Source organism: Pelodiscus sinensis, chromosome 19 (genome assembly GCF_052426305.1).
Source record: "Pelodiscus sinensis isolate ZL-2025 chromosome 19, ASM5242630v1, whole genome shotgun sequence".
NCBI classification, from domain to species: Eukaryota; Metazoa; Chordata; order Testudines; family Trionychidae; genus Pelodiscus; species Pelodiscus sinensis.
This window is the reverse complement of record NC_143070.1, coordinates 2,847,878-2,873,051: the sequence shown is the minus strand read 5'-3', so window position 1 is coordinate 2,873,051 and position 25,174 is coordinate 2,847,878. Positions and strand designations below refer to the sequence as shown.

The following is a 25,174-nucleotide window of genomic DNA, read 5'->3' as shown; positions in this document are numbered from 1 at the left end:
GTTCTGGGAAGTTTGTCCGGAAACTCATATGTTCCCCTCAGCCAGAGCACATGAAGCTGTTTTCCCTGACACGAAAAAGCAGTTAGAAATCATTGTTTTCCACAAAAGGTGTGGTTTACAAGTCACCATTTCCTTCACAAGATGCGGGAGGGGGGATTTGAAACTCACATGTTCCTCAGGAAGAAATGGGGGACTTGAAACTGACATTTCCCATCACAACTCAGTTTCTACAGCCAAGAGCCGGGGTACGAAACTCACCTTTTCCCAGTAGCGGACGTGGCTTTGAAACTCATTTATTCCCCGCATGAGGCGGCAGCCGGAGTCCAGTTTTATGAGCGCTGAGCTCAAGGGACGTGGTGTGAATCACCCCGCAGTCAATCTGCGGATATCCTGGCTCCTGCCAGCTCTTTGACCTTACGTGGCTTTGGGGACAGGAAAACGGCAAGAGTGAAAGTTGGAATGAGAAAGCACCGAGGTGTGAATCCGATTTTCCCGACAACCACGGGGGCATCAGTCCTGTTAATGGGGGCAGGGACTAGGGCAAGGGCCTGTCTCCTTTACGGGGCTCTAGCTCTGATCCGGCCCCAGCTGGGGAAGGTGGCACATTTCACGGTTTCTGCCCCGTCCCCAGCCGGGCCGATGGGAGCAGCTGGGGCCTGTGGCAGGCTGGGAAGCACTTTTCGGAGCAGGCTGCGGAGTGAAGGCAGGGCCCTGGGGCTGCGGGGTGACTCAGAGCAGGGCGAGGCAGGTGTGGAGAAGGCTGATGTTTCTGCCAAAATGTCTCCCCCCCCCCACACCCCGCTGCTTCCCGTCCCAGGAGGGGGGAATCTATTTTCCGGAGGCCTGGGAAAAGCCGGGTGGGTGGCGGCGCCGAGAGGACTGGAGGGAAGGGGCGAGAGCCAGGAGCAGAGGCAGTGGGGGGAGGCAGGTGCGAGAGAGTGAAGAGAGGAGGGAGACGGGGTGCGCGAGGCCTGGCAGAGGAGACCCGCAGCGGGAGGGAGCCGTTGAGACCTGTTGTACCGGGCCTGCCCGGAGACGCTACCCGAGTAGCCGCCTGGGCACGTCGGCGCTGGGCCCCCGGCCTGTGGGGGGAGACGCCCGTTCTCCTCCCACGCTGCCTCTGGGAGCCGCGTGCCAAGGGGCCGTGAGAGGTATGGGGGGGGACCCACACAGGGGAACACCAGGAATAAAACCCGGGAGCCCTGGTGTGCGGTGCCCAGCCCCTCCCCCCCCCGCTCTAACCACTAAACCCCACTGCCCCCAGACTCAAAGACAGAACCCAGGAGTCCTGGTGTGCAGCGCCCAGCCCCTCCCCCCCCCGCCCCCATCCCACTCTAACCACTAGACCCCACTGCCCCCAGATTCAAAGACAGAACCCAGGAGTCCTGCACCCAGCCCCCGCTCTAACCACTAGGCCCCACTGCCCCCAGACTCAAAGATAGAACCCAGGAGTCCTGCACCCATCCCACTCTAACCACTAGGCCCCACTGCCCCCAGACTCAAAGATAGAACCCAGGAGTCCTGCACCCAGCCCCTGCTCTAACCACTAGGCCCCACTGCCCCCAGACTCAAAGATAGAACCCAGGAGTCCTGCACCCAGCCCCTGCTCTAACCCCTAGGCCCCACTGCCCCCAGACTCAAAGACAGAGCCCAGGAGACCTGGTGTGCAGCGCCCAGCCCCCGCCCCCATCCCGCTCTAACCACTAGGCCCCACTGCTCCCCCCCGGACTCAAAGATAGAACCCAGGAGTCCTGACACCCAGCTCCCCCCCTCCCCCGCTCTAACCACTGGACACCGCTCTCCTCCCAGAGCCAGCGATAGAACCCAGGAGTCCGGGCTCCGTCCGCTCTCCACGGCCCATCCCAGCCACGCCCCAGTGCCCGCGAGGGGCCCGAGTTGGCTGGTTCTCTGCTCACAGCCCCGGCCTTAGTAACTGGAGGGTGCCGGGTTCACAGCCTGTGCTCAAGGCTCTGCCACCTCCGCCCCCCCCCAGCTACAGGGAATGTTGGACCCCCCCAACCCCACTCTCAGACCGGCAGCCCCTACGCCAGGCGCTGTACGCCCAGGACCGCAGCTTCGCCCGCCCCGGAGCGCGGAGGGTTAATACGGAGGCTCCTGCAGGGCTGGGGGGGGGGATGAGGTGGTGCGGGGGGGGAGCTGGGGGGGTTGCATGCGAGGGGGGGATTAGCCGCGGAGCCGTAATGCCATGATTTGCCAAGCCCCTTGTGTCCCAGACACGGCGCCTTTGTGCTGCCATTTCAATGGGCTGAATAGACCCGGGAGCATGAATAGTCCTGCGAGCTGAGGCCGGCTGCACCCGCAGTGTGGTGGGGGGCAGGGCTGTGGGGTGGGAGTGAGGGGCACCGGCAGGGCTGGGGGAGCAGGGCTGGAGGAGCAGAGCTGGGCCGACAGGGACTGTGGGGTGGGAGTGAGGGGCACTGGTAGGGCGGTGCTAACAGGACTGTGGGGCGGGAGTGAGGGGCACTGGCAGGGTTAGGGGGCAGGGCAGGGCTGGGCCAGCAGGGACTGTGGGGCAGGAGTGTGGGGCACTGGCAGAGACCCAGACATTCCCCCTTATCTCTAGGCAGCTCTCTGGCTGCCTCCCCGAGCTCCCAGAGCTGAGCCAAGCAGGGGATAAGCGTTGGGGCTAGGTTGGGGGGTGTCGTCCCCCAGAAATGAGTCATATGCGCCCTCCCCCCCATGCCCCGAGTCAGCCTGTTCCTGCCAATGAGCTGGCTGGGAAGCGGTGCCCCTAGAGGGGAAGGCCATGTCCCGCCGCAGCAATGGGTCCGTGGCTGAGCTGTTTGCTTAGGGCCTGTCCCAACTCCACCCTGGGCACCTTTGCCCACAAAGCCAGGGAAGGTGCCAGGCATGTGGGGGACCAGCCCTATCCGGCAGGATCTCCTGGCTGCAGGGCTGCTGAACAGGGACAGGAGGACCAAAATGTCTGTTTCCAGGCCCCCCTCTCCCAGCTAGTGATAGCAGTGAGTCCGGTGGGGGGGGGGGGTCGCTTTTAGCACACACCCCTGCCCCACTGGAGAGCTGGGGCAGAACAGAGCCTGGGCCTGGAACGGAGCCAGGGTGGAGGATTAGATATGCGTATTTTCCCTGTGGGGGGATTTGAAACAGTCTTTTGTCCCCCAGAAGAGGGGTGGGACTCTCTGAAACTCATTTTTTTTCTTCTTCCAGAAAGAGGGGAATTTGAAACTGCCTTTTAACCCCAGGAAGAAGGGACGGGGTGGATTGGAAACTCACTTTATCCTAGCATGGGGGCAGGACTTGAAACTCGCTGCTCTCTCACTCAAGCAGGGGGTATCTGAAACCGACTTTAATCCAGCAAAAAGAAGGTTAGACGCTCATTTTTCCCTGCCCTCAAGCGCGGGGGAGCAGAGAGCTGAACCCTTCAAGATTTTAATTGTTAAATACAAGAATTATTTGTGGGGGAGATTTTTGACCCAGATGTGAGGGAAGGGAGCATCACGCCCCATGTGCCTCTAGCCTGGGGGGAGGGGGGATCTTTCAGGCCATTCCAAGCTCCTTTTTCCCAGCCAGAAGGGGAGACCTTGACCCACAGAAGGAGAGAGATACGGCTGCAGCCAGACACAGCGCGGATTCTCTCGCTCCCCCTCGCAGACGCACACGGATCCGCAGCGTCCCCAGACAGCTCATTAGCTCTCATGCCACGGCGGGGCCCGTCTCCGGGGGCGCATGTGACCTGATGTGGGGCAGATTACGCAGCACCCCCACAGCGCCTGCCCCATAGGCCCTGCCCCCCTCAGACCCAAAGGTGCTCCTCGCTCCCATCCCCGCAGTCCTTGCCCCCCAGCTCTGACGGTGTCCCTCACGCCCACCTTGCACCCCCAGCCCTGCCTGTGCCCCTTGCTCCCGCCCCACAGCTCCCTGCCCCCCAGCCCTGGCCGGTTCTCTCCCAGCCCTGCTGGGCCCCCTCTGTCCCCTCCTATGCCCAGCAGCACTGCCAGGCCTGGGCACGGGACTGGCCCAGACAGAGCAGGGCGTGGAGAGGAGGCGGGAGCCGGGGGCCCAGCCTGACTAGTGGGTTTTTATCTGTACAGATTCCTGGCTGCTGGAGATGGTTAAATATAGACACAGGCTGGGGGTGGGCGGGGAGGAGACACACACACACAGACACACACACACACACACACACACACACACAGAGCTGACATCACCACTTCCCCAACCCTGCTCAGTCGCTTTCTCCTCTCTTACTGGTTTGTCCGGTTTTTCTGTTCTAGTTGGGACAGACACACACACACACCCACACCCCAAGGACCACAGCAAGGCAGAAGGAAAGCACACTCGCACAGTGACAAAGATGCACAATGGGACAGCCAGTGCAACACACAGACCCACACCCACACACACACCCCAAGGACCACAGCAAGGCAGAAGGAAAGCACACTCGCACAGTGACAAAGATGCACAATGGGACACCCAGTGCAACACACAGACCCACACCCACACCCACACCCCAAGGACCACAGCAAGGCAGAAGGAAAGCACACTCGCACAGTGACAAAGATGCACAATGGGACACCCAGTGCAACACACAGACCCACACCCACACACCCACACACACACCCCAAGGACCACAGCAAGGCAGAAGGAAAGCACACTCACACAGTGACAAAGATGCACAATGGGACAGCCAGTGCAACACACAGACCCACACCCACACACCCACACACACACCCCAAGGACCACAGCAAGGCAGAAGGAAAGCACACTCGCACAGTGACAAAGATGCACAATGGGACAGCCAGTGCAACACACAGACCCACACCCACACACACACACCCACACCCCAAGGACCACAGCAAGGCAGAAGGAAAGCACACTCGCACAGTGACAAAGATGCACAATGGGACACCCAGTGCAACACACAGACCCACACCCCCACACACACCCCAAGGACCACAGCAAGGCAGAAGGAAAGCACACTCGCACAGTGACAAAGATGCACAATGGGACAGCCAGTGCAACACCCAGACCCACAAGACAACAGCCCTCCCCCTCCCCAACCCCCACACACAGCAGGTGCCGGATTCCTACCTGATCCAGTCCAGGTTTCCCTTCCCACAGAGCTTCAGAGCCAGACCTGGCAGGGTCTGGCAGGTGGGGGAGTAAAGGAAACCCTGGAACTGGATTCCTCCCTGCCTGGAATGGACTCTGCTCCCCCAGCCTGCTCTCGGGGGGGATGCAGAGGGGGGCTGTGTGCAGAGGCTCCCCTGCCCCCCGCGCCTTGGGGGTCTGCAGACGCCATTAGCAAGGCCTCATTCATCCATTATTCACCAGTGGGCTGTGAAATGAGCCCCCCATGGGAAGTGGGGGAAGGGGGGTGGTGAATTATTCAGAGGGCCCCGGAAGGCAGCTGCAGCTGATCAATGAACCGGCTGGGGGCTGGGACACAGATGCAGCCCAGGTCCGTTCCCTTCCAGTGGGGAAACTGAGGCAACACAACCCACTCGCTCGCCTTCTGGCTTTCTCCCCCCCCGCCCCACGGCCTGCCCCGAGCTAAGCCAGGCACTCAGGAGTCTTGGTGCCTCCAGCCGATGGTGCTCGCTCCCAGGGGTCCGGGGTGGGGTGGGGGGAGGGCCTGCTGAGCTGGGGGGGGTGGCCACAGATGCAGGCGGCTCAGAGCTCCGGGCCCTGCGCAGCCCTGGGCCCCACGTGTGAAATGTCTCACCCCCATGGGGATATTTACACGGGCGCCTTAGCACCCACGTGCAAAGGGGCCCAGATCCATGGGGGGGGCTCTGATCCACCCCCCTCCCACTGAACTGCATGCTGGGTAATCAATATAAGGCCAACATGTTACCCCAGCTCTGGGAGGGGAGTGAGGCCTAGTGGTTGGGGGGGGGAGGTCTGGTTCTCTCTTCAGCTCTGCCCCTGGAAACTCCCCCTAGTGCCAGGGGGCAGCCCGAGGCAGGAGGGGGGTAACTTACAGAGAGCTCTGGGCAGCCCCTCCCCCACCAGCCCTAATGAGAAGCTAAGTGAGTGGGGAGGGGAGGGATCAATGGAGCTGCCAATACCCCCCCCCACACACACACACGCACACGGCCGCCCTCCTTGCAGTTCCCCCCCCCCCCAGCCTGCACCCGCCAGGCTGCAAAGACAGGCACCTTCCTCTCACTGCAGAGCGACAGGTGAGGGGTTAACCCAGCCCCCCCCCCCCCGGACTACGGGGCAGCTGGCGCCCGCCTGCCCCCTGGGGCCAGGTGGGGGGAGACGCCAGAGACACCCCAACCCCCTCCCCGGGCTGGGGGCAGAACCCAGGCGCCCTGGCTCAGCCCGCCTGAGCGCTGACCGAATGGCCCCTTTGCAGCACTGACCTTTGCAGCCTTGAATGCAAACAAGAGTCAAGGCTAAAAATACCCCCCCGCCCCCCCCCCCCCCCGCCGGCCTGGGGGGGAGCCAGAGACACACTGGGCAGCTACGCGAGCCCCTCGGCCCGGCTCTCAGACCCTGCCCCCCAGCCCTGCCGGTGCCCCTCGCTCTGCCCCACTGTCCCTGCCCCCCAGCCCTGCCAGTGCCCCTCGCTCTGCCCCACTGTCCCTGCCCCCCAGCCCTGCCGGTGCCCCTCGCTCTGCCCCACTGTCCCTGCCCCCCAGCCCTGCCGGTGCCCCTCGCTCTGCCCCACTGTCCCTGCCCCCCAGCCCTGCCGGTGCCCCTCACTCTGCCCCGCAGCCCCTGCCCCCCAGCCCTGCCGGTGCCCCTCGCTCTGCCCCACTGTCCCTGCCCCCCAGCCCTGCTGGTGCCCCTCGCTCCCACCCCGCAACCCAGTCCTGCCCCACAGCCCTGCCGGTGCCCCTCACTCCCACCCTGCAGCCCCTGCCCCCCAACCCTGCTGGTGCCCCTCACTCTGACCCACTGTCCCTGCCCCCCAGCCCTGCCGGTGCCCCTCGCTCCGCCCCACAGCCTCTGCCAGCCTAGTCCTGCCCCACAGTCCCTGCCCCCCAGCTCCTCACTCTGCCCCACAGTCCCTGCCCTTCCAGCCCTGCCCCCCACCCTGCCAGTGTCCCTCACTCCCACCCCACAGTTTCTGCCCACATGGCCTTGCCCCCCCAGCCCTGCCAGTGCCCCTCACACCCGCCCCACAGCCCCTGCCTCCCCCCCCGGCCTGCTGGTGCCCCTCACGCCGGCCCCACAGCCCGGCCCGGGGCCCTGAGCGATTATCTGTTGTCCACTCCCCTGCCCAAGGGACAGTGACTGACTCGGCTTCCCTTCCAGCGGCTGGTGAGCCCTGGGATGAGGACGCATCTAATTCCCCTCAGACCGGGGTGTCCCCGCCCCCCCCTCCATCTCCATGGGCCAAACACCTTGCACTGCCCCCCCCTCCCACCAGGCTCTCGCACTCCCCTCCCCCCCCCCTCCCCCGAGCAATGGGTCGGAGCCCAGCCACAGGCCCAGGGAGCCAAGCCCATCACGTGGCCAAGGCCACCCAGAGATTTGTATCCAGGGGAAGGCCCCTGCCCCATGGCCCCCCCCACCGATCCAACCAGGCCCTGCCCTGGGGCTGGGTGGGAGCTGGGGCCCCCTAGAGAGGACAGGGCCCTGCCCCATACTCCGCCCCCCAAGCCAGCCAGGCCCCCTCCCTCCTTCCAGGGCGTAGCTGTTGCTCCAACTGTCCCGGGGTCCCTCTGCAGGAACAGCTGTAGAGGGTGAGGGGCGGGAGGGGGGCAGGGAACAGCTGTGGGTGGGAGGAAGCAGCTGGGCCGTGTGTGTGTGTGGGGGGGGGAGCCCTTTCCCCTCATCTCAGCAAACCCAGCCTCAGCGTGGGAAAAGGACCTAGGAGTCCGGCCCCCCCCCTTTGTGCAGGCCCCCTAGCGCAGTCCTGGGTCAGCCCCCTGCCCTCCCCTCCCCCCCCCCCCGACTCTGCAGTGCTCTTAAGTGCCCCTGTGAGTCAGGAGGGTCGGGGTCCCTGGGGGCAGATCAGCTGATGCCAAAGCTGTTGGATCATCCGTCAGCCGGGCCCTGAGCTGCCCGTCAGAGCTGGGGGGAGAACCCAGGAGTCCTGGCTGCTAGCCAGGCCCTGCATTAACCACTAGACCCCACTCCCCTCCCAGGGCTGGGCCACCAAGGGTCTGCAGGTTCCCAGCCCCGCCCCACCCCTCTGCGTCTCTAACCACTAGACTTCGCTCCCCTCCCAGAGCCGGGAGAGAACTAGACGTCTGGATCCGGCGCCTGGCTCCTCCAGGGTGGGCGACGGGCTGAGCCTGGGTGGGGGGGTCCCCGTTTTCCTGACGAGTCCCGGGCGCTGGGCGGCGGATGAGCTCCCTACGTCTCTGGGCTCCCGGCCAGGCCGCTGGGCTCCGCTCCGCTGCGTTCCAGGCCCCTTGTGGAACCGGCTCGGTGCCCACTCGGCCGGCAGGATCATTGGTGCCTCGGAGGAATTCCTGCCCCATGACTGGGCCCCGCTCCTTGATGGGATTAGGGGGCCAAGAATACAGGGAAGGGAGCGGGGGCTAGTGGTTAGAGCCAGGGACTCTCTCCCAGCTCTGGGGTGTCCCGGGGCACAGCCATGTCCCAGGGGCAGGAACAGGTGGCGGGAGATTTGTTCCCACCGCGGCCCCGTGCCCAGGGCGGCTGGTCTCCTGGCCCGGTCAGGGATGTTTCTCGGCTGGGGTCATGGGAGCGGACAGGCCGGGAAATCGGACTTGGCCCCAGCTGCTTGGTCTGGACGGGCCAGGCAGGAGGGGGGAGTCCCTGGGTCGGATCCAGGTGGGGGGGGCGGGAATGAGCAGGATCGGGCTCGTTTCCAGCTGGCCAGTTGGGCAGGAATGGAATTTCTACCTCCCCCTCCCCACCACATCCAGCTGCCCCCCCAAAAGTGTGTGGGGGGGGGGAAGCTGTTATTAGGCAAAATCACCAGCCAGCCCAAAGGTTCTAGCTCGAGGGTGACCCCTGGTGTCCAGAGCAGGCACCACGTCCCCAAGGCTTATCCTCCAGTGCAAAGTAGCATGTGTTGGGGAGTCAGCCCCCCAGACAGGTAGCCAGGATCAGCCCCCTAGCTCCACCCAGACAGGTAGCCAGGATCAGCCCCCTAGCTCCACCCGGCCTGTACCCGCTTCCAACGGTGGCCAGCCCCGGTCGCTTTATGCCGTGTTTTAGAGCACCCATGATACAGCCGGCCAGTCCTGCAATAGCCGGGTAGCTATCTGCCCCCCCCCCCCATCCACCTCTGCCCACCCCCACTATCCCAGTCTCTGACTAGGTCTTCATCTCTTCCCATCACTTTCACGCCCCTCCAACATGCGCCACATCTACAGGCCCCCAGTCTTCTATCTCTCCACTGTTGAGTCCACCGCTTCACGTGGCGAGGAGTTCCGCAGGTTGCACACCTGGGCTCGGACAAAGCCCAGCCCATGGGGGCCACAAGGCCCCAGGGCAGGAGCACCTTATCTGATAAGATGCTCCTGCCTTATCTTGCTCGGAGCACCCAGGAGCACCTTATCTTGATGGCACATCTTATTACCACCTCTGCCCATTCAGCCAGGTCCTGCCCCTGCATTACTACTTCCCCTTCCCCCCACCCCTCTGCCCCTCTCTCCAGCCTCCCACATCCCTCCTTCCCTCTGTCCCTCCACCTCCATACCCAACCTCTGCCCAGGCAGCCCTCTGCCCCCATCTAGCCCCCCACATCCCTCCTTCCCTCTGTCCCTCCACCTCCATACCCAACCTCTGCCCAGGCAGCCCTCTGCCCCCATACCCACATCCCTCCTTCCCTCTTGTCCCTCTGCCCAGCCAGCCCTCTGCCCCCTATCTAGCCCCCCACATCCCTCCTTCCCTCTTGTCCCTCTGCCCAGCCAGCCCTCTGCCCCCTATCTAGCCCCCCACATCCCTCCTTCCCTCTTGTCCCTCTGCCCAGCCAGCCCTCTGTCCCCTATCTAGCCCCCCACATCCCTCCTTCCCTCTTGTCCCTCTGCCCAGCCAGCCCTCTGCCCCCCATCTAGCCCCCCACATCCCTCCTTCCCTCTTGTCCCTCTGCCCAGCCAGCCCTCTGCCCCCTATCTAGCCTCCCCACATCCCTCCTTCCCTCTGTCCCTCCACCTCCATACCCAACCTCTGCCCAGCCAGCCCTCTGCCCCCTATCTAGCCCCCCACATCCCTCCTTCCCTCTTGTCCCTCTGCCCAGCCAGCCCTCTGCCCCCTATCTAGCCCCCCACATCCCTCCTTCCCTCTTGTCCCTCTGCCCAGCCAGCCCTCTGCCCCCATCTAGCCCCCCACATCCCTCCTTCCCTCTGCCCCCTATCTAGCCTCCCCACATCCCTCCTTCCCTCTTGTCCCTCTGCCCAGCCAGCCCTCTGCCCCCTATCTAGCCCCCCACATCCCTCCTTCCCTCTTGTCCCTCTGCCCAGCCAGCCCTCTGCCCCCTATCTAGCCCCCCACATCCCTCCTTCCCTCTGCCCCTCCACACACTCTCTGCCCAGCCAGCCCTCTGAGCCCCAATCCCCAGCCCCCCAGCCATCTCCCCTCCAGCAGCCCCGCAGCACCCCACGTGCCGCCTCCCCGCGCCCCATTCACCGCCCCACGACCCCAGCCGGCTCCCGCCGCAGCTCGACCTGTCCGCCAATCACAGCCTGGCTTCTCCTGTGGGCCAATCAGGAGTCCGGGGCGGCCAGCCAATGGGAGGAGAGGGCCGTGCTGGCTCTCTCCAGCCCGCTCTTTCCCAGCATGCAGTGCGGCGCGGGCGGTCCATGGCGCTGGAGTCGGGGCGCGGCCGGGGGGGCTGGCGGGATCCGCTGCCATCCTGGCCCCGGGCGGGGGGACCCGGCTCGGCAGGGGGCGGGCCGGGCAGCGGGGCGCCGGGGCACCGGTACGTGAGCGGCCGCGCTGGGCGCGGGCAGCCGGGGCGCGGCAAAGACCCCCCCCAATTCCCTGCTCTGCAGCGCCCCATTGCTGGATCGGGAAAGCAGCGGTGTGTGTGTGTGTGTGTGTGTGTTACAGGCTTGTATGTAGGGTGTGTGTGTGTGTGTGTGTGTTACAGGCTTGTGTGTAGGGTGTGTGTGTGTGTGTGACAGGCTTGTATGTAGGGTGTGTGTGTGTGTGTGTGTGCGTGTTACAGGCTTGTATGTAGGGTGTGTGTGTGTGTGTTACAGGCTTGTATGTAGGGTGTGTGTGTGTGTGTGACAGGCTTGTATGTAGGGTGTGTGTGTGTGTGTGTGTGCGTGTTACAGGCTTGTATGTAGGGGGTGTGTGTGTGTGTGTGTGACAGGCTTGTATGTAGGGGGTGTGTGTGTGTGTGACAGGCTTGTATGTAGGGGGTGTGTGTGTGTGACAGGCTTGTATGTAGGGGGTGTGTGTGTGTGACAGGCTTGTGTGTGCGTTCGTGCATGCATGTTTTACAGGCTTGTGTGGTGTGTGTGTGTGTGTGTGTGTTACAGGCTTGTATGTAGGGGTGTGTGTGTGTGTGTGTTACAGGCTTGTATTTAGGGGGTGTGTTACAGGCTTGTATGTAGGGGTGTGTGTGGGGGGGGGGGTAAGGGCTTACCCCCAGTGTGTAAGGTCTTGCTAGCACCAAGCTGGCTGCGTTGTGGGTAAGGATGGGGGTTTGGGACTGTCGGCATTTGTGTGTTTTCACGTTATCACGGCAGAGAAATCCCTCATATGAAAGGGTTGTGTTGTGCATGCACGTCTGTGTCTGGCTGTGGGTGTGGTTGTGACAGGGTTTTGTTTGCCAGGGTGGAGAAGTGCCCTTGTGTGGAGGGAGGGGTTTGTGCATGTTCAAGTCAGTTGTGTCTGGATTGTGTGTCTGTGTGTGTCATCTATATTATAGATGGTGTGTCTGACTCTGTGAATGTGGCATGCCCGGGATACGTGTCTCTCTTTGTGAACGTTATGCCTGGGATTATGTGTTATGTACACAAGTGTGTGTGTGTGTGTGTGTGTGTGTACACATAGCGGGGCATTCAGGTTATGTACCTGGTGGACAGTCATTGTGTCTGAGTTTCAGGGGGTGGGCATGTTGGTCTGTCACTGGAAACAATTCAGAAACCACCAGTGGTCCTGCAGCACTTTAGAGACTCACAACACATGTCGATGGGACCACAGCCTTTCCGGGGGGAAGTGGGTTGTGCCCACAAGAGCTCAGGATCCCATCTGCCTGTGTGTGTTGTGAGTCTCTGAGGTGCTGCAGGGCCATCTGTTGTGTCTGAGTGGTGGATGGGGATCCCTGGGTCACGGGGGTTTTAGTGGGCGGTGGGTTGTGTAGGGCTGTGAGTGTTGTGTGCGGGGGCAGTCGCACACAGGCTGTGTGTGTGTGTGTGGCCCTGTGCTCTGTTTGGGTGAGTGAGACGCACTGGGGTGGGGACAGGGGCGCCCCAATGGGGGGAGGGATTTTGGGACTGGCCCCTCATCTCACGGTCTCCGGTGGTCCCTCACCTGCATCTGGGGGCACTTCTGTGGGCCTCGGTGCCCTTTGCCCCACATCCCCTACCCCATAGCCCTGCTGGTACCCCTCTCCCGCCCCCCAGCCCTGCCAGTGCCCCTCACTCCACCCCACTGCTCCTGCCCACCCCTGCCGGTGCCCCTCACTCCTGCCCCACACCCCAGCGCTGGGTTCTCCCCCGCTGCTCCTCTCCTGATGTAATTACTTGTTAATTACTCACCCCCTCCCCACACCGAGTTTCCAGCCTCTGATGTTTCCCTGCGTTCCCACAGGTTCCCCACTCCAGCGCTGCTCCTGCCCTGACCCGGCCATCGCCAGGCCACCGAGCCACAGGGCCAGGGCCACGGCTCGAGATCAGGCATGACGCCGTGATACGCCCAGGCAGTGGGGCCCAGTGGTTAGAGCCTCTGGGAGAGGATTAGGGTAAGGGAGTTGTTCTGGGACTGGGAACTGAGGGGGGCGGGGGCATTTTCGCACCGAGGCCAGGGCGCTTAAAGGTTAATTCTCAGCCTTCCTGGGGCATGCTGGGAGTAGTAGTCTTTAGGGGGAGATGCATCATTGTGGAGTGTCCCATTGGTCCCTGCTTGCTGGAGTGTGTGTGGTGGTGCGGAGGGAGGGGGGAGTGCATGCCACGCTGGGTCCCATTCTGGTTTCCGTTCCCTGGGGGGCACAGGGGAAGGGGGCAGGGCCCCACGCGATCGCCTCCAACCAAGGCGTGCCCGTACCCTGCACTGTGTGGGCACGTAGGAACCGGAGGCAAAGCAGTGAGAATAAGGAGGAACGGGACAGCCGCACCCCGTGCTGCGCCCGTGTCTTTACTTCCTACACTGGCCCCCGTCCCAGGACTGGCTAGTGCCGGGGGCTTGTCCCTATTTGTCCCCCTCTCCCTCACCAAACCCCTCCCCTCTCTTCTGCGGCAGCTTCTGCAAGGCCAGGGGCTCTCGTATGCCCGAGCGACGGCTCTCTGGGGAAATGGAGCCCTCGCTGCCCACCTGCCTGGTCCCAGCGGGGCGTATGGGCAGAGGCCGCGCACCCCGGTGCTGACATGCAGCCACTTCTGGGGTGGAACACGCTGGAGCCGGCCTAGCTGGGAGCCCCGCTGCATGGATGTCGTGATCAGGAAGCCAGCAGGGCAGTAGGAATGCGACAGCCGCCCGTCAGGAGCATTTCAAACAGCCCCAGGAGGTAAAGCGCTGCGAGCGTGGAACGAAAGTTCCTCGGGAAAGGGGCTGGGAGGCAGCTGCGCCCTCCCACAAAGGCGTGCCCTGACCCCCCATGTTCGGGCACGTAAGAACCGGAGGCAGATGAACCGGAGCGGAGAGTCACAAGATGGGACAGCTGGAATCTGAGCTGTTCCAGTCTCTCTAATCGTACATGCTCAGTAGTGGAGACTGGCTGACTCCGGGGTGGGAGGGGCAGGGAATGGGGCAAGGGCCTTTCCCTGGGTGAGGGTCCTAGCCTTCCTGCCCCCCACTGCAAAGCGGGGTCACTGTCTCGGGGGCTCCTCCCATGCACCCCCTAATGCTGCTGCATCCAGGCCCCCCTCTGCCCCGGTGCAGAGACTATGGTCTGTGGGGCACTTCTCTCCCCGCCTCCCGCTTCTAACCCACCTTCCTTCTCCCCTAGGCTCCCGGGACCCTGCCAACACGGCCCAGGAAGGGAGAGAACCAACGGGACAGCCAGGAACAAATGGATGAGGGGAGGAGGAAGGTGCCATAACAACGCTGACCACTGGATGGCGCCCTCACTCTGGGCAAGGGCCAGTCAGGACAGAGATGGGGAAGCTGCAATACAGGCATGGGCCACTGGGTGGCGCCTTGGCAGGCAGTGTTGAGCTGGGAATTCACTGCTAGGAGAGTGGTGTGATTCCATGCCCCCGTATCGCGTCTCTCCAGAGGGGATCCCATTACAGCCAGATTCCCCCTGCACGCACACACCTATGGGGATCCCATTCCAGCCAAAATGCTCTCTAGTCAGCCCCCTCCTGTGACTGACGTTTTTTATTCCAGAAGTTAGTGCTTTTGATTGGGTACAGAGAACATCCCATTGCTGCTATATAAAATGTTTCCCTACGAGCCACTTCCGTGAAACATAAGATGCTGCTGCAGCTCTGGTGGAAAAAGACCCCACAACGGGCAGCCCTGGAATTTGAACCAACTCAGAACACGGCTCCAGGCTTCATTTCCCCCAGCTAGAAATGGTCATTGCAAACACCGTATGACCCCAGTAAGAAACCAAGTCCAGACGACTCCCTAAAACTTGGAGTTGTAGCTAAGGAGCACCCAAGTACCTGCCTACAAGCTAATGAGCAAAGCCCAGGCTCCCCTTTGTTAATGTCAGGTTAGAGAGAAGCCCAGTGAATGTGTTATCTGGTCACAAGGGAACTCTGACTCCATTTACAGAGAAACCTGGGACCAGGTCCAAGAACCAGCTTATCTCTGAACCTTCATAAATGACGGTTTAGTCTTTGGGAAACAATTCGCTCTTCCAGCTGGCCAAAGAGCAGTAACGAACACTGCTTTAACGAATCACACATAAACAAGGCAACGAATTATCTGCCTGGATCCAAAGGGCAATCACATGAGCCTGGATAAGCCTGGGGCCGGATCTTTCAGAGGATACATGTAAGATAACCCCTCAATAAACCTTTTAATAGTAAACATGTGTGAACAATGCTATGCAATGAACCCACACACGGCAAGGTGACACAGTAGCCAGATGGACGTTTACAGAAGAATTAGACAATCCTGCAGACATTAAGTGTGTTAAATATTCCAAAATACAGGGTAGTCCCATGGAGAATATAATTAATTATAATAAATAATGAATCCTAATTAATAGCTTTGCTTGAATGAGAAATAAATGTTAGATAGACACAGGGGGTGGGTGGGGACAGATAGATAGATGGTGTGTGTGGGGATAGATGGATTAGGTAGATAGAGGGGGTATGTGGGGATAGATAGATCCATAAGATTAGATTAGATAGAAGGGTGTGTGGGGATAGATAGAGGGTGTGGGTGGGGATAGATAGATAGATTATGTGGAGTTAGATTAGATAACTAGAGGGTGTGGGGGGATAGATATATCTATTAGATTAGATTAGGATTAGATTAGATAGAGGGAGTGTGTAGTGATAGATAGATGGTGTGTGTGGAGTTAGATTAGATTAGATAGAGGGAGTGTGTGGGGATAGATAAATAGATAGGATCCTGCACTTTCATGGGTAAAACCCACTTCCTCCAATGAGGACAGGGTGGAGAGTTAGGGAACTATGTATATATCTATATCTCCTGAGCTTTCACGGGCAAGACCCACTTCCTCAGATGAGAACGAGATGGAGAGTTAGGGAACTGTGTGTATATATATATCTCCTGAGCTTTCATGGGTAAAAGCCACTTCCTCAGAGGAGGACGGGGTGTGGAAGCTGCCCTGGAGAGGGAGATTTCGAGCTCATCCGTTCCAGTTGGTCCAGTGAGCTGCTCTTGAGAACGCAGCAGAGCGTTCTGGAGCGACGAGGACTGTGGCTGTGCGAGACGGCCGAGGACGCTGTCGGGTGACGTGCCTGCGGCTCTGGACACAGAGTCCTGGCTTGTGTAAAATAATCCGGAGAGCCACAGTGGGTGCCGGGCTGGATTGACATTGTGTGGGCCCGGCACCACACACTTTTGTGGGCCTTTGTGGGAGGAGGGAAATGGAATATGGCTGGGGCAGGTCGGAGCAGGCCTGGGGCACCCTCACTCCCCACAGTGAAGGAAGCTTTTTGGGAGGGAGGAACCACCGACTTCTCCAGCCTGCCCCTTCCACAGAGCCGCAGGGAGAGCTGGGCCGGGGTGGTCACAGACAGGAGCAGCAGCAGCCGAGGGCTCCTGTCTTCCCCGGCTGCCTGTCGGTGTGGGGGGCAGAGAGGAGCTCTTCGCCAGCCGCCAGGAGTAAACAGTGGGAGGAGAGATTCCACCCCCTCCCTAGGGAACCCGTCCCAGTGCTTCCCCATCTTCCGGATGTGGCCTCCCTAAAGTCAAATAAAGGGGAATAATCACGTCTCTGGATCTGCTGGCAATGCGCCTCCTAATGCAACTGAATATGCCATTCGCTTCTTGGCTACAAGGGCGCCCTGTTGACTCCTATCCAGCTTCTCATCCACTGTAACCCCCAGGGCCTTTTCTGCAGAACTGCTGCTTGGCCAGTCGGTCCCCAGCCTGTAACTATGCTTGGGATTCTTCCCTCCCAAGGGCAGGACTCTGCACTTGTCCTTGTTGAACTTCATTGGATTTCCGCCGTCCCCATCCTCCAATTTGCCTAGAAAGGGCTGTGAGGTCTACTGGTTAGAGCGGGAGCCAGGGAATCAGGATTCCTGGGTTCTGTCCCCAGCAGTGGGAGAAGACTGAGGTCCAGGGGGCTGGAGTATGTGTGTGTGTGTGCGGGGGTCAGTGCCAGAGTTCAGGTGCCCGCTCTGAGAGGTGACCCCAACGAAGGGGGTGCTGAAAACGGGTTGCTAGGGCATCCGGTCACCTCTCCGGCGGGGGTGGGGTGGGAAATGGCTGTGCACATATGACAATTTCCCCGGCCCGGCGCCGTGGAGGGTTTCACCCGCTCAGTGGGCCCCTCAGGAGGTGAAAGGGTTACAGCCCCAGAGCAGGGCCAGGGGTGTTTGTCGGACTGGCTGGGAGGGGCCCTGCGAAGAGGGACAGATGGCCAGCCTGGGAAAGGTGGAGTCACGCCCAGGATGTAACTCCGATTGCTGGGCCCAGGAGCAACAGCTGTTAGTCCCTGGAGCCATATGGAAGAGGAAGGGCTGGTGGGGTGGGGTGGGGTGTGGGTAGAAATGGGGAAGTCTCGTTTAGAGACCAGGGCAAACAGCACAGGAGAAGGGTTGAGAACTCTCGGATGCCCTGCAGGCGAGTCCTGTGCCCAACTGGACCTGGATTTTAGGGTGGCGGGAAGGAAACACCCCAGCTGGGATTCACCCGGGTTGGGGAGGGTTTGTGCCCATACGCTGGACAAAGGGTTTCTCATTGGATGCTGGGATTTCATGCAGAGACGCTGACACACCAATAGGAGGTGCCCTTGTTCGACAGAGCCCTGTACAAATACCCACCCGACGTGGGCACTGGGTCAGTTGCCGGAGGGACGAGGTTCGACGCAGACACAAAGGTAAGAGGAGGGGACAGTTAGCGGAAAGTCTTTAGCACGGGAATTTGTCTTTTTGGCCTGGGTTTGTACGGTGCCGTGCACTGCCGGGTCCTGGTCGGGAACTGGGCACCACGGAATGCAAATGAATAAACAGCCATATTTCAGTGCACGTTTGCGGTGGGGACATGAAGAGCTCAGGAAAAAGACTTGAATGGAGACGCTGTGCCGAGATGGGCTGGGGACAGAAGGAGCCCACAATCCATGGGTCCAGCCAGGGCAGCAGAGTTGGGGCAGACACGAGGCTAGCTGGGCCCACTGCTCTGATGCTGGGCAGCTGTTTCTGCAGAACCCTGGGACACTCCCTGCCCCCTCTTAAAGAAACAGAGCTTTTTTGAGTCTGGACTCTTTTTTTTTTTTTTTTTTGACAAATCGCGCTGGGCACTTTTTTTTTTTTTTAGGCAACTCTAGGGGTTCCGTGGCCAAATAAAATTGAGAAACATTGTTCTACTGTGTCCTAGTTGAAGGATACAGGACCAATGGGTTCATGCCAGGCTGTAGGAGGTGTGATCTGACAGATCAATGGCTCGATTCAGGACGATGGATTCAGTTGTCAGACTCTCGTCTCAGCTATAACGCTGCAAACCCAGAGCAGGTCCACTAATGTCACTGGGATCCCTCTGGATTTATACCAGGGTCTCCAAGATCTGGATCTGGCCTTGAATTCACAAGTGTCAGTGGGGTCTCCCAGATCTGAATCTGGCCCTGCCGTCACTGGGGTGACTCCAGATTGAGACCAGAGCCCTGAGCTTAGAATCCCTCCCTGAATCCATTGACATCCCCGTCACTCTGGATTTACAGGAGGGCCGTTGATGTTGGTGGGGGTACATGGGATGCACCTCCACTGAAGAGGGAATTTTCAGAGGCACTGAAACCCCCACAGCGGCTCTGCACTTCCTGGTTTCCCAGCACTTGATCTGTGGCATTTAAACACTGGGAAGCAGGAAGCTACAATGATTATAAGGAACCAATTTCCTCCACAGTTCTTATTGGTGCGGGAATTGTGATTTCCCCGGGCAAAGGGGCAGCTATTGGTCCATGATGCATGGTCGGGAGGTCTGTGGACCCAGGGTGGGAAAGTCCTGGTGTTCTTTCTCCTGTCCATGGTACTGAATGTTCTCTCCTTCATGCAGGTCCTACGCCTCCTATCTCCGGCGCGCTCACCATGGCTTTTTTGACCCAGGACCAGCAAAGTATGATCACCCGGGGGATGAAGTCCCTGGTGTCTCTGGCCAGGGAGCTGAGCTCTTCCAGTGTCAACCCAGACGCTCACAAGGAGATGCAGGGACACGCCCGGCATGCGTGCGAGGAAATGAAAGCTGTGGAGAGCCAGCTGGAAAGCCAGAAGCACATCGTGGACTCCCACTACGTGACCCTGCTGGAGAAGGGGGCACACCTGAACAATGAAAAGAGTCAAAGAGAATTAAGCCAGGCGCTCTTACAGATCCAACTGAAACATCACGCGAACACCAAGGCCTACGCCCAAGAAATGCTCAGCGCGGCAGAGGGGCACCTGAAGGAGCTCCAGGATTTGCAGAAGGAGGTGAGGAAGGAGAAAAACTGGCTTAAAATTGCAAGAACCATCGCCCTGCTGTTCATGCCTCTTTCCACGCTCATGGGTAGGTATCGACCGAGCCCGCCCCATCGCATGGGACACAGCCAGTCAACAGCACTGCTGGAAGGTCCCTTGTGTCAGCAGCTCAGTGCTGGTTGTAACCCACTGGGGAGAAGGAAAGAGCTGGCATAGGTGTCAGGGAATGGGGCCACACGGCTTTTGGTGCATCTTTGCAGCAGCTACTTCCACTCTCTGCTTTGCAATCTCAGCAGAGGCTGAGCAGGGCAGAGACCAGGCGGCCGGGGGAAGCGCATTGGTAGATGGAAAGAGGACAAAGGATGAGTATTGTTCAGTATATTCTCACATGAGCTAGAAAAAAGGGTGAAGAGGGAGGTGTCAAAATTTGCAGAGGGTACAAAATTCCTATGGAATTTGCCTATCCTCTTTCAACGCTCTAGTATAGTCTAGATCAGCCCATCAAGTCCTTGTGGATCGTTCTCTGAAAACATCCACTCGGTGCGCAGCAGCAGTCAAAAAAGCCAACAGAATGTTAGGAGTCATTTAAAAAGGGATAGAGAATAAGACAGAAAATATTTTATTGCCTCTATATAAATCTATGGGACGCCCCCATCTTGAATACTGCGTACAGATGTGGTTGCCTCATCTCAAAAAAATATATTGACATTGGAAAAAGTTCAGAAAAGGGCAACAAAAAAGATGTGGGGTTTGGAATGGGTGCCATATGAGGAGAGAATAAAAAACCTGGGACTTTTCAGCTTAGAAAAGAGGAGACTAAGGGTATGTCTACACAGCAAAGTTATTTCGAAATAACTTTCCTAGCATCTACACAAACCAACGGCTATTTTGAAATTAATTCGAAATAGCGAAGGGCTTATTTCGAAATTGGTAAACCTCATTCCATAAGGAATAGCACCAATTTCAAAACTGCTATTTTGAAATAAGTGCTGTGTAGATGCTTATTTCGAAATAAGGGGTTTCCAGCCCTTCGCAGGGTGCCCTGCTGACCGCTCTGGCCACAAGGTAACTTCTGACCTGATGAACCAGTTCCAGCTGGCCTTAAATGTGATTCAGCATCCAATCAGTGTGGATGCGCTATTTCAAAATAGCAAAAAGCTATTTTGAAATGCATGTTGTGTATAGACGCGTTATTTTGAAATAAGATATTTCAAAATAACTATTTCAAAATTAGATATTTCAAAATAACGCTGTAGTGTAGACATACCCTAAGGGGGGGCTAGGACAAAGGTCTATAAAATCATGACTGGTATTCAGAAGGTGAATAAGGAAAAATGGTTTACTTGTTCCCATAACATAAGAACTAGGGGTCACCAAATGAAATTAATAGGCAGCAAGTTTAAAACAAACAAAAGGAAGTATTTCTTCATGCGGCACAGAGTAAACCTGTGGAACTCCTTGCCAGAGGATGTTGTCAAAAGGCCAAGACTGTAACAGGCTACAAGAAAGATCTAGATAAATTCATGGGGGATAGGTCCATCAAGAGCTGTGAGCCAGGACAGGCAGGAAAGGTGTCCCTAGCCTCTGTTTGTCAGAAGTTGGAAATGGGCGACAGGGGAGGGATGATGTAATGATTCCCTGTTCTGTTCACTCCCTCTGGGGCACCTGGAATTGGCTGACAGGATCCTGAGCTAGATGGACCTTTGGTCTGGCCCAGTATGTCTGTTCTTATGTGGCAATACAACTCTTGTTTTTGGCCACAGTATTTCAGTTTTTGGCTGAAGTAGTTTGATGGAAAGCTGCCATTTTCTGTGGAAAGCAGAAACTTTTGGAAAAAGTGTCATGTAGATAAAATCCCAATGTCCTCTCAGAAATGGATTTTTTTTTTGGCCAGTTTTATATGTGACATGTAAGAATGGCCCTTTCGTTTCAGCTGGGATCGTAGCCGCCATTTTCCAGACCTCTCTGAACATGGCTCAGAGAGCTGACCGGGAGCTGCAAAAAGCTATTGATCTGTACAACACCAAAATCTCTGAATACAAACAAAGCCTTTGCAGATACGACCTTGAGAAGGAAGAAATTGACGTGAAGAGTCATGCTGACGAGAAAAAAATGGAGGCGCTCACGAGGGAACTTTTAGAACTGGAGAACACAATGGAAAAGAAGGAGCAGTTTCTCCGCAACCTGTCTCTGCTGGTCGGGAACTTAGAGGTACTTGAGTCAAAGTTGGACATAGACTATGAAACCTCCTGGGAGGTTCTGGCAGTGGATGTGCTTGAAAGCCTGGAAGGGGACCAGAGGTTGTTGAACTTCCTGGATGGAAAGGAAATCCGGAGCCTGGTCCAGGATCTAAAAAAAATCATTAAGTCAAGGGCAGCCAGCTAGAGCAAGGATGCTGACAGAGGTGAATGGGATGTGTCTAATTCAGATTAAAGTCAGTGGGATTGTATTTATAGTGGAGTAACGGATCAGCATTCAACTGCAGCCCCATGGAGTACTGCGGGGTTGCTCCAGATGTATAGTAGGATAAAGTGGAAATCAGAGGGGTGGGGGAAGTGAGTGAAAGGGTTTCACCTGCTGAGAAGGGGGACCCCATAAAACCGCTTTATACATCATGACTTCTGCATCTGGCTTAGGAAATGCGACCTATCTTTGCAAATCATAGCATCATCGTGCACTACAACGGGAAAGGACCTCGAGAGTCCTCATGGCAGGACCCAGCACCGTCTAGAGCAGCGGTTCCCAACCTTTTCCAGAAGGGGATCCATTTTGACAATTCAGGAAGACTTGGTGACCCAAAACAATTCAAGAACGGGGGGAGGAAGCAGGGCAGAGCCACCTGGGGAGACACTTGGCCACCCTTTCGAAATGTAATGGCGACCCATATTTGGGTCCCTAGGAAATCCTAGTAGACCATCCCTGACAGGTGTCTGTCTAACCAGCTCTTACATATCTCCAGAGATGGAGACTCCACAACCCCCCTAGGCAATTTATTCCAGTGCTTCACCACCCTGACAGACAGGAATTTTTTCCTAATGTCCAACCTAAACCTCCCTTGCTGCAGTTTAAGCCCCTTGCTTCTTGTCCTGTCCTCAGAGGCAAAGGAGAACAATTCCCCCCCCCTCCTTGTGACCCCCTTTTAGATACTTGAAAACCGCTCTCATGTCCCCCCTCAGTCTTCTCCTTTCCAAACTAAACAAGCCCAATTCTTTCAGTCTTCCCTCATCGCTCATGTTTTCTAGACCTTGCATCATTCTTGTTGCTCATTCATCATGTAGATTTCTTACATCTTGGTGATTGGGCAACAAACAGGAAAATGGGAGGTTGTCAATGTAAGTCAGGAGTCACTGGGGCTACGTCTAGACTGCAAGCCTCTTTCGAAAACGAGCGTCTCGACTACAACCAGTACTTTCAAAAAAGCAAGCTACTTTTTCGAAAGAGAGCACGCAGACAGTCTGGATGCTCTCTTTTGAAAAAGCAGTTTGCATTACAAAGCGCCTTTTTTCAAAAGAGCACTTTCGAAAAAGGCGTTCTTCCTTGTAAAACGAGGTTTTCCGTGGTCGAAAAAGCTGCCGTGTTCTTTCGATTGACTTTCGAAAGAACGCGGCAGCAGTCTAGACGCAGGGGAAGTTTTTTCAAAAAAACCCTGTAGTCCAGACACAGCCTGGGACACAGCATGCAAGGTAGGTAGTGACCGTGGATGCAGGACAGACACAGAGGTGGTCAACAATAGGAAGTTGGCAGCAGAGGTGGTGGGAAGCAGGAGATGGTGAGTACTGGGGTGACAGACTTAACAAGACAGACTGGGGAGGGAATGGGGTTAGTGGGATAGAGGGGTATCTGAGGATGGGTTTGGCAGGTTTGATAATACAGACACAGAGTACTAGGGTTGGCTTGTCGGCGTCCGAGCATTCTGGGCCTGGAGGTGGAGGAATGCGCAGTGAGAAGACGGGGTCAGTGAGTGAGTGGGTTGGTGGACAGATAACATTTTATTTTCACATTTGCATAGTCATTACTTGCCTAATGCATATGTAAATATGCAAATAGAATGTTACCAGTCTGCTAAAAGTTTGTGAGTGGGTTTGCTTGTCCGTGTCATTAAAAAAAGTTGGGGACCACTGATCTAGCGGGTGTTGGGTCCTGCTGTGAGGGCAGGGGACTGAACTCAATGATTTCTCAAGGTCCCTTCCTGTTGTCGTGTTCTATTAATACTCATTTGATTTTAATTACTATAGTATAAAAACTCACTTCCAATGTTCATCTGTCCACCCCTGCTCTCCTTTCACCTCCTGTCGAAGAGAGCCCTGAAAGGGACAACTGTCCTTTTCTTCCAGATAGCTGGACAAACGGGTTTCCCTTTTCCTTCTGACTATTTGATGAAGTCGTTTCAAGAGAACCCTCCAGCAAAACCAGTACCGTACTAAGATATAAAATCCTTTGATATGTGTAAAATCTTTGGAAACATATAAATATTTCTGAAAATTTGTTTGTGTGTGTGTGTGTGTTTGTGTGTCCCGAAAGATCTCCAAAATGGTAAGAGCTAGAAACATCAAATTTTGAACAGGTACTACTGCTGGAAATTAAAGTTGCTTTCCTCCCCCCACACCCAAACGAGCCATCCCACCACTCGCCCTCCTTTGGGCTGTGTGCGTTCTCCTGGCCGGGCTGTGTGCGTTATCAGCAAGTGCCATGGGCATTATGCACTTTGCAGGATTCAGCTCACAGTACAAAGAGGAGGTGCGCAGAACAAGGTTTTGAGTGCTGTGGAGCCTGATGAGGACACAGTACACTCAGAACAGCCTATTCTCATTAGAACAGGTACCTTCAGGTGCTGCATGTTCTGATAATTTAGGGTGTGTCTAGACTACAGGGTTTTGTCGACAAAAGTGGACTACACCGCCGCCGAGTTCTGTGGACGTAACATCGACAGAACTCGGCAGTTTTGTCGACGGTGGTAAACCTCATTCTACAAGGAATAACGCCTTCTGTCAACGGAGTTCTGTTGACAGAAGGCGTTATTGCATCTACACTGTCCTTTGCGTCTACACTGTCATGTCGACAAAACGGCTTTGTCTAGACGCTCTTTGTCGACAGAAGCTTTGTCGAAGTATCTGTCAACAAAACTTCTGTCAACAAAAGCCTGTAGTCTAGACGGACCCCTAGATATCACTAACTGCACCTAGTCAGAAGGTGTTTCGCTTTGTCTGATCAATGCAATTGGTCCAGCTGCCGCTAGGAATTCCATTCCGGTTGCCCCATGGAGCGTGCACTGAAGGCACTCAGGGAGTGGCTACTTGGGGAGCAGTGATTTGCTGCTGCTGTAGATCCCAGGAGACACCCCCTCCATTTCTCAGGGCTTCTGCAAGGAGGCTGCGGGCATTGGTTTGCATAGAGTCTTTAAGGGAAGATGGGCCTTCCTGATCTGTGGGGATTGAGAAAAGAGACCCTATGGGATTTGTCATTTTGTAAGCACATCACTAGCTATGTTAATTTCTTCAAGTAATATATCAGCGAAAAGTATTTCCGATAAAATATGCAATGTTAATGTCATTGACATAGTGCATTCATCACACCTTTTACTATATTTTACTATAACTGCTATTATTTCAAAATAACTTTGCTGTGTAGACATACTCTTATTTCGAAATAGTACACTCCTCCTCCAACTTCCCTTATTCCTTGTACAATGGAGGTTACAGGAGCTGGAGTAAGAAGTCCTCCAGCTTGACAGTATTTTGACATGATTTTGAAATAACTGCCTTCAGTGGAGACCCGGACTAAATTATTTCAAAATAGTGTTGCAGTGTAGCTGTACCCTAAGCGGGGAGATGATAAAGGTCTATAAAATCATGATTGGTGTGGAAAAAGTAAATAAGAAAAAGTTATGTACTTGGTTCCATAATATATGAACTAGGGGTCACCAAATTAAATTAATAGGCAGCAGGTTTAAAACAAACAAAAGTTCTGATTTACACAGTGCACAGTCAACCTGTGGAACTCCTTGCTAGAGGATGTAGTGAAGATCAGGACTTTAATGGGGTTCAAAA

The 25,174-nt window shown here is 56.9% G+C and overlaps 1 protein-coding gene and 1 non-coding gene across 4 annotated transcripts; both read left to right on the top strand.

The window, feature by feature from the left end:
• The first annotated feature begins 10,681 nt into the window (after window positions 1-10,681).
• Window positions 10,682-23,542, top strand: LOC106731966 (uncharacterized). Of its 3 annotated transcripts, XM_089771746.1 has the most exons (7): window positions 10,682-10,837; window positions 12,682-12,832; window positions 13,330-13,594; window positions 14,036-15,033; window positions 17,445-17,560; window positions 18,730-19,215; window positions 21,061-23,542. In XM_089771746.1, exons 4-7 carry the CDS (start codon window positions 14,990-14,992, stop codon window positions 21,510-21,512), a joined length of 1,098 nt encoding a protein of 365 aa, XP_089627872.1. In that variant the 5' UTR covers window positions 10,682-10,837; window positions 12,682-12,832; window positions 13,330-13,594; window positions 14,036-14,989; the 3' UTR covers window positions 21,513-23,542. The 3 variants fall into 3 exon arrangements, 2 of the variants coding, with proteins under 2 accessions (XP_089627872.1, XP_075774237.2); XM_075918122.2 differs by lacking the exon at window positions 12,682-12,832 and having other exon boundaries at window positions 10,684-10,837; XR_016347432.1 differs by lacking the exons at window positions 17,445-17,560; window positions 18,730-19,215; window positions 21,061-23,542 and having other exon boundaries at window positions 10,683-10,837; window positions 14,036-15,260.
• LOC142825926 (small nucleolar RNA SNORA38) lies at window positions 13,110-13,239 on the top strand. The gene has a single exon (XR_012900241.1). It is a non-coding gene; the product is annotated as a small nucleolar RNA SNORA38 (small nucleolar RNA).
• Window positions 23,543-25,174: the final 1,632 nt, after the last annotated feature.

Bases quoted from the DNA above. Each gene is read 5' to 3' on its own strand.
- LOC106731966 (XM_089771746.1), top strand. From the start codon at position 14,990: ATGAGCCTGGATAAGCCTGGGGCCGGATCTTTCAGAGGATACAT. The intron at 15,034-17,444 runs GTAAGATAACCC...GATTTCATGCAG, and splicing joins GGATCTTTCAGAGGATACAT to AGACGCTGACACACCAATAG. The intron at 17,561-18,729 runs GTAAGAGGAGGG...TCCTTCATGCAG, and splicing joins GGTTCGACGCAGACACAAAG to GTCCTACGCCTCCTATCTCC.